Source organism: Engraulis encrasicolus, chromosome 5 (genome assembly GCF_034702125.1).
Source record: "Engraulis encrasicolus isolate BLACKSEA-1 chromosome 5, IST_EnEncr_1.0, whole genome shotgun sequence".
In the NCBI taxonomy this organism is placed as follows: Eukaryota; Metazoa; Chordata; class Actinopteri; order Clupeiformes; family Engraulidae; genus Engraulis; species Engraulis encrasicolus.
The window spans coordinates 8,017,447-8,025,991 of record NC_085861.1 but is presented as its reverse complement, the minus strand read 5'-3'; the positions used below and the strand labels follow the sequence as shown (position 1 = coordinate 8,025,991).

Below are 8,545 nucleotides of genomic sequence, written 5' to 3'. Positions count from 1 at the left end.
AAAGAGAGAAGTCCTGCCTTTCGAGAAAGCTTCAGTCGGTTGGGTGAACTGCGGTCAATTGTGAAAGAAGGTAAGATTATTACAACTACATGTACATGTTGTAACTATATGTCCTTCCATATGTTTTAGATTATACCAATGTTATCTATGACCTAGTAGTAATGTCCTAGAGCAGTGTATGTTCAAAATGGTAAAGTAGATACATAACAGTAACATTATGTGAGGAACCAGTTTCTGAAGGCATAGAATTTATTCCAGGTTGTAACACATGATGTGCACATATTATGTACAATACAGTAACACATCAGAGTTCTTACACTTATACCTTTAAAGTTTAACTAATGTATACATTTTACAGAAGGAAAATCTATCTTACAAACACATTGATTGCTACTGAATGAAAAGGTCACATTATTTACATTGCATACAGACATCATTGCTCTAGAACATGTAGACACTTCTGTTTGACCTGCATGACACTAGTACATTTACCCAATAGGGGTTCTGTGGTAGGAGGTTTCCACAATTGATACATGTTTGTTACTGTTTTACAGGCATTCCAATCCTGGCATTGACAGCTTCAGCGGACACCCAATCTAGAGAGAGGGTCATCAGTATGCTAAACATGCAGGGAGCAAGGAGAATACACGTATCCCCAAACAGAGAGAACATTAGACTAGGTATTGTAAGACTGCCAAACGATAAGCTGAAATGCCTTGACTGGGTAGTTAAACTGGTAAAAGATGGTGGTGTTGCTGCACCACAGATAATCATTTACTGTCGGTCAGTAAAAACAACAGGCAAAGTGCATCGTTACCTGCATACAGAGCTGGGACCAGATGCCTGGGTGGATAGGGACCCCGAAGAAAGAACAAAAAACTGTTTCATTGGAATGTACCACAGTTCCACCCTGCCTAAATACAAGAAATATGTTGTTTCATCACTGAATGGTAATGGCAACTGTAGAATTGTACTAGCAACTAATGCTCTCAGTATGGGGATGAACTTCCCAAATGTCTCTTATGTCATTATGTACGGCCCACCGGAGGACGCAGAAGATGTACTCCAGCAAATTGGTAGAGCTGGGCGTAGTGGGTCACATGTTAATGCTGTTCTGTACTATCATGGGACACAGCTAATAAAAGTTGACAAGGGTGTTAAGGGCTTGGTGACTACAAGTCCAAGTGACTGCATTCGTAAGGCTCGTTTGAAGATGGCACTGTGAGCGTGGAACCTGGTCACAGATGCTGTACACACTGTCACAGGACATGCAAATGTGCAGGTGAAGCATGTGAAATACCCTTCCCACCATCTGAATCCTTCATGAATATTTTCAGGTTGCAAACTAGATACAGAGATGTAGACCCAGAGGATAGAATCCTGGTCAGGGAACTACTGCAGGAGTATCGAGCTTACCTGCTGCTCAATACTACACATCTGTATACCAACTCTGAAGCCTGTACAGGTTTTAGTGACGAATTGATAGAGTCTGTTGTTGAGAATTGTACACACATCTTTGACTATGTTTACATTGTCACACACCTCCCTGTTTTCTATGGAGAACATGCTAAGGAAATTCTCCGCATTATATATGAGGTGTTTGGAGACATTGAGTATGTTGAGCCATCAGTTTTGGAATCTTTTGATGAACCAGACCTGGATTATCCTGGGTATTTTGATGGGCCTGAAGACTATGACAATGTTACCGAAAATGATGTCAGTTCATTGTATGGCAGTGACTCTGATCTAGACAGTTCATCTGGTATAGATCCAGACAGTTACTCTGGTATAGACTAGTAGCTAATACTACTACAAGGTATAGAGACTGTGACCTTTGACTCCTTGACAATTTCCTACCTTAGGAAAATTCATTTTTCTTTGATGAACACCATCATGTTTGATTTTTCAATTTGATAAGTTGTAGAAATTATGAAATGACACCAAATACCAGCGTGTAAGTTGATCATATCCTTGTTATGAACAGAGAGAAAGACACAAAGTGATTATAATAAACAGGTGTCATTTTATTTCAGTGTCAGTCTTGTTTATTTCTATTTCCTCAGTGTTCCAATATCAACTGTGTACATTTTGAAGCTAAAGCATACAACGTTGAGACCTCTTTCCATTACAAACATTGAAAAATGCTATAATCATTAATAACTCTCAGCCATCACATTACATATAGGCAGGTATTCGACTTTTTGATCTAGTGCCTTCCCATTCTTTTCTAGACATACATATTGTTGTAGGTACTGTTTACCCATACTTACGGGTATTTTTTGTTCCAAAGCTTTAATTTGGCCATGATCCACTCCCACATGTTGGTATACTTGACGCGGGCTAGCAGATTTCTATCAAAGTTTGGGAAGGCACCAAATGCCCTGTCGGCAGAGAAGTTGAAGAGATCTGCCTTCCTGATAACTTCCACTAGTTTAAGGATGTCTGGAGTTTCTGGCGCACAGTGGTGGTAGCCAGAGGGACTGGCAACTGTAAGCTCTCTGTCCGCATTATCCAAAATCTTCTTGAGGGATCCGAGAGACTTACTCACCCTATCTGCGCCGGCCTCTGTAAGATTCGGCCCCATTCCCTTCAAGAATGATTTCAGTAAGTTATTTAAATGTTCGAGGTGCAAGTCCAATGGGATGTTTTTTCCTTTTCCCCCCTTACCATTGAAAAACCTGTTCCATTTCAGGCTATGTGCTTTTGCTGGTGACAGCACTGCCGAAACATGAATCAGCAGAAGCAAGGTGCTATACGCATACTGGGTGCGCCCATAGGCTCTGTAGTACAACAAAGCGACTCTATACAGTCGGATCAGCCGCTCCCCGTCCCCCTCTCTGACGGCATCTTGCATGTCCTCAAGGAAGAGCCCAAAGCTAAGCCTTGCCTCCGTGTGATTTTTTTTGTAGTCACAAGAGGGAGGCTTAGCAGTGGGCTCTTCCTTGTGGCTTGTGTCCTCCCCAAAGTCTAGGCCATGATCTTTCCTCTCATGTTTGAGCCGACATTTTGGGTAAACAAAGGTACGCTGGCACCCGGGTTCCCGGCAGCTCATTTCCTCCCTTTGCTGGGGCTGTGATGCCTGACTTACACCCTGGAAAATGTTGGCAATGTCAGCGTTGATGACAAACCTGTCAACAACCTTGGCCACTTTGTCGTGGAGCCAAGTTCGCTGCTCCTGTTTGGTCATGCTCATGATGTCCTGCGGTAAATCCTTGGGTACATCTGAAAAGACATAATGAAAAAGCACCGATAGCTTTATAGATGTTACTGCAAAATGGCATGTAGTCTTACATGTAGTCCTCTCAAAAATAATTACACTATGTCATATTTGTAGATACTGTGATCTATTTGCATATTCAAAATCCATCCCTGCAACTAAAGGGACCAACAAATTGTCCATAAGATCAGTAGCTAATACACCTAAGAGTGTCATAACAAAGCCTCTTACAGAACATTGGACTATGGTGTGTGACTTCAGACTTGAAATGTTGCAGCTCTATTCCTTTGGAAAGGAGAGGCTGGAGCACACTGCAGCTAGTTTTTAAAGACTTTATTTGTGCACACACCCGACTAACGTTTCGGTGTTGCTACACCTTCTTCAGAGTCAAAATTGACTCTGAAGAAGGTGTAGCAACACCGAAACGTTAGTCGGGTGTGTGCACAAATAAAGTCTTTAAAAACTAGCTGCAGTGTGCTCCAGCCTCTCCTTTCCATTGACGTCTGTCCTACTGTGATGCACCTGTAAGCTGAGTGAGGGATGATGCGTAGAGTACCAATTCCAGCTCTATTCCTTTGTGAGACAATTAAGTAAGGCTGATGGATGTGCAAGCACATGCAAGTTGTGCACCGATAAAAATGCACGGAACTCAAATTGCAAAAGCTAGGAATGGATTGCTACGTATGCTGTAAGGTTATGTTGTCAACATAAAAGACATGTAAGGCTGTATAATGCAATGTCGGTGTATCTAATGTAGAAATCTTATAAATCACCTTCCACATTTTCCATTCCAAAGACCTCCATCGCCGCCGCAATGAAGAGGGCAGACGTGTCCTTCCGGACGAACTCTTTGTACGCATTGAAGGCATGGTGCGGTCCCTTCTTAGCATTGCTACACTTGACTGTATTCATATTTGCGAATAAAGTTCCATGGTCCCGCGCTGACCTCTCGGTGCAGAAGATCTTGAAGTGTACCTGCAAAGGCCATAAACATAAGAATATTAAGTGTGATGATTGGCAGTCCTTTTAATGCTGTGAAATAACTGTCACATGTCGTACCTACAGCGCCAAGTTTCACTAACAGAGAAATGAATGGAAGAAGTAATTGAGAGAACAATAGGAATCTGATAATTTCACATGTAAAACCATTTTGACAATTTGGAAGTGCTACATGTAGGACAATAAAATACTTGGACAATGTCAGAATAATTGTCCTGTTCAAATGTTCAGTATACAAAAGATATTGCTGTCTTGGGGTTGCAAAGGAAAATGTAATGGGAGTAAAATATTGTTTATAAAGGTTACCCCTAAGAGAATCCTGAAGGCATGCCAGTCTTCAAATTTGGCGAGTAATCCATCCAGCCTGTCCTCAGGAGTCTCGCCTTCCCCAAAGGCCCATTGTACGGATCTGCTGTTGCCTTCAGTCAGGCGGTCACCCCCGATGAAGATGCTCTGCAGACCTGTTGGTGTTCTTGGGACGTATCTGGAGACAAAGCAAGCCAAAAGCTAATTTTCTACACTGTTACTTGTGTACATGTCTCCCTTCAATACTACATAGGGTATTGTCCATTGATTCTATCTGAAGAGGAGAATGATGTCCATTAGTCGATCACTAATGTCATGTATTTGCCAACATATATTCTGTTCAAGGCTCAGGACTTCATATCCAAGCAGATAAAGGATCAGGGTTGAGCAAACCATATAAAACAAACTGAGAAAACATCTGCTTGGATATCGGACAGGACCATTTTCATTAAAATTATTGGAAGGAAGTGAACAAATCGACAGCATTGCATGTTTGAATCAATCCACCAAGGACAATAAAAGGTTTAATTTAGATAAAATATGACATGCTTAAGCATTGGTGGAGGGATACAAAGACTGCTGAGAGTTATGCAAGTGCACCTGGACTTGGAAGATGGATCAAACGTAGAATTGTAGGTAAGGTAAGAATTGTAGAAACTGATACTGTATGTGTGCACAACACTTACTCTCTCTGCATGTGCTGTAGGATATCCACAAGATCTGAAGTAACACTCTCATTCTTGAACAGCAGCCCAAGTGGAAACTGAAAATAAGGAAGAATTTGTCAGAGTGTGTAGTTGCTGATGCTCCATTGAACATACCCAGCGTAAGCAAGTGGCCAGAGGTTATTATATACGGCATAGAAACATGACAAACTATCAATTGTCTACAAATTATAATTCATAACGATCTAAAGTGTACCCAGATACTTACATTAGATTTAGAGGTCAGGAAGATGCAAAGCTTATATATTTACTTAATAATTGTTCAACACATTTATGTGCATGAAGTTTGAAATAAATAATTTGCTTTTGACATTAGTAGAGAATAGCATAATTGACAGAAAAAAAATCCAAGACTACTACATTCCAGTTATACTATATGTAGCTCACCTCAGTTGATGGCTGTGTCATAGTCTCAGAATACTGGTGTGGTATGTGATAGATTACAGCAGGTGCAAACTGTTTTAGAGCAGGGAGGTGTTTGGTCAGGATACGGCTACCGAGAATAATGAATTCGGTACGAAGGTGAGCTTCAATCTCTGGGGTGGGAAGACAGTCTCCAATTTGGAATAGTGGAAGTGGTTTGACGGGTTCATTGTTTGGAAGATGATGAGTCGAGACACGGTCTTGTACGGCAATATGATGTGTCCAGTGGATAGAGTTGTTGCTGTTTGTTTCTGACTGGTGATGTGTCTGTTTGTAGAAGTCCAGGTTATCGAATATGATACTGTAAGTTGGTGGTGGTGGTGGTGGTGGGGTGGATGGTGGAGTAGATTGTAGAGTGCATTCAGGTTCAATTGGAGGGGCCAGGAAGCCGACTGCAAGATCACTGAAATCTTCTGCTGTTATAGATAGGTTGTACATCTCCCCACAGACAGCACGTGTATCCACCTCCCCACCGACAGCATGTGTATCCCTGTCCCCACCGACAGTATGTATATCCAACTTTTGTTCAGCATGTGCTTCCAGCTTCCTCTTCATGGCTTGTAAATCCTTCCCACATGTGCTGGCCAACTCCCTCTGCTTCACTCGTGCATTGTCCTGTGTAGTAGATATTCCGAATTTACACAACCGAGCAAATACAGCAGTTTTTGCCCCTCCATGTTGCAGAACTGTGTTTATGTAGTGCGAAAATGCAGAGAGCTGACTGTTCCGGCCACGTATGGCAACTGCAGCACTTGCACAGATGTGGTTTCGGGAGTTCTTAGTTACTTTACTGAGGATGGACAGAAAGAATGGTGACAATCGCTTCAGGTCTGATTGGAACTTATCGAAGGAGAAGTTCTCCAAGTCTTGCGCACTGGTTTTCCTTAAAATGAAGTCACTCTGTATAGCTGTCAGTTTTGTGCATTCTTCTTCCAAAAGGTTCAGTGACTGCTCCTTTATCTCTTTTACTAATCCCTCACAAGTGAACATCATCCGTGCTGCTGTCTTAAATTCACCTCTGGCAATGTTTTCTACAATGCTTGCTGTTACCCCTTTGCATTTAATGTTGTCAGGTCTTTCCACTCTTGAACGATAAGTCACAGTGACCTGAAAGGATACATATTGCACAAGGTCAACAATCAAATAAACAAACATCTTTCCATAAACTAGAAAACAAGATATCTAGAATAACACAGCACCCTACATGTTAATTTGTTCCATCTGTGATGATGGCACATTTTCATTTCAAATACTCCTGTTTTGGTAGGGAAGAGCACAGATGTTTCTAATAAATGCAAAATACTGATCTACCGGTAACGTTAAATGATTGGCAAGATTTAAAAAATGAAGTAGCATAGATATAAGCATTGATACCAATCAACATGGACAACAAAAATGAAAAGTGCAGTGTCCTGTTCGTCCTAGACAGTGTTGGGAGGTAATGCATTACAAAAGTAATTAATTACTGTAATGCATTACTTTTAGCTGTAATGCAGTTATGTAAGGCATTACATGGCAAAAATCTGTAATATTTACTTAGTTACAATGTTAAATAGCTTAAGTTACAATTGCATTACAATGACTTGGATTTTAGTGATATTCAGTGTGGTGAGTCAGAAAGAAGCTGTTCCTGAACCTGGTAGTTTTTAGTGTGTATGCTGCCAAAAACACCTCCTGAGTGGGAGGTGAAAAAGTAATGGGTCATGAGCTTGATTTACACTGTAATAAATTGCCAGATCCATATTTAGGCCTACAGTTCTTTTGGCGAAAGTAACTAAAGTAATGCAATAGTAATGTAATGCCTTACATTTTAAATATAGTAATATTGTAGTGTAAGGGATTATTTTGAAAAGACAGTAATATGTAATCAGTAATGCATTACAGTTTTTGAGTAACTTTCCCAACACTGGTCCTAGAACAAGACACAAAAAGATTCACATGATCTTTGCTATATATTTCAAATGCATAGGCCTACATAACCAGACTAAAAAAAGGAAAACCCTTACTTTGGTTTCGCTGGTTCTCTGAGTAGGCGCCTTTGGCGGTGCCTTTGGTGGCTTCGGGTCGGGTGACTTTGAGGTCGTCTCCAGCCTTTTTTTCACCGCTCTCGGAGTTTTGGAGGGGGTCGGCTCTCTCGTCCGCTTTTCGTTTCTTTGTGGTGTTTTCTGTGGATCAGTTGGCTGCCTCTCACGGTCATCCACGTCTTTCCACTCTTGCAGACGTGTTAGGGTATCTTCCACGCGCTTGATATATCTGTGACATTTCAAACATAACCTCTCGGAGGCATCTTTTCTTCTGCGCAAAATGACACCAACAGCAGCAAGCCGCTCAAAGATGGACTTTTCGACTGGCTTCTCTGGATCAGGATTAGGATCCGGTAGGTCGAATATCTTTCTGAGATTTGTCAGAGTCCCATTCACGCGAAGATTTGTAGGGCACAAACGACAAAAATCTGCAAAGTTGGGAGGGCGAGGAACTTTCGCCGAACACGATGCAGAGGTCGCCATCTCTCTGCCGTCTTAGTGGGAATTTTCTCCCACACTCTTCTTCGTAACGGGTAGGTGCTAAGAACTGTTGCGTGCTGTTGCATGGCGATTCTTCGAGAACTGGACCCAAAAAGGGCAATAAAAGACACCGTGCAACGAGAAATGTCGCGCTAAGCACCCTCCATGTGAGAATTTCGCGGGGCGTTCTAACTCATGTAAACAACAAGGTCACGTGAAAAATGGGGCAGCGTTATTGGACTGTTGGTCTCTCAGGTCACCCAATCAAATGAGGGCCCGCCCAGCACGCGCAGCTCATTAAGTGAGATAATTTCCAACTGCCAGGGGTGGCTGCAGGGTCAGACTCCGTGGTCAGCAAGCGAAAGTATTGA

At 41.9% G+C, this 8,545-nt stretch overlaps 1 protein-coding gene and 1 long non-coding RNA gene across 2 annotated transcripts in view; one reads left to right on the top strand and one right to left on the bottom strand.

The window, feature by feature from the left end:
• Positions 1–1,114, top strand: part of LOC134448280 (uncharacterized) — a 2,060-nt gene extending 946 nt beyond the window's left edge. The window contains exons 2-3 of the long non-coding RNA XR_010034711.1: positions 1–70; positions 555–1,114. The exon at positions 1–70 is cut by the window's left edge and continues 16 nt beyond it. This is a non-coding gene — a long non-coding RNA (uncharacterized LOC134448280). The remainder of the gene's footprint in view (positions 71–554) is intronic.
• A 58-nt stretch (positions 1,115–1,172) lies between these two features.
• On the bottom strand, positions 1,173–5,728 carry LOC134448782 (uncharacterized). Its single transcript, XM_063198440.1, has 6 exons — positions 5,635–5,728; positions 5,209–5,285; positions 4,523–4,700; positions 3,991–4,192; positions 2,668–3,222; positions 1,173–1,234 (listed from the first exon to the last, which is right to left on the bottom strand). The coding sequence occupies exons 1-6, from the start codon at positions 5,653–5,655 to the stop codon at positions 1,173–1,175; spliced, it is 1,095 nt and encodes a 364-aa protein (XP_063054510.1). The 5' UTR covers positions 5,656–5,728.
• Positions 5,729–8,545: the final 2,817 nt, after the last annotated feature.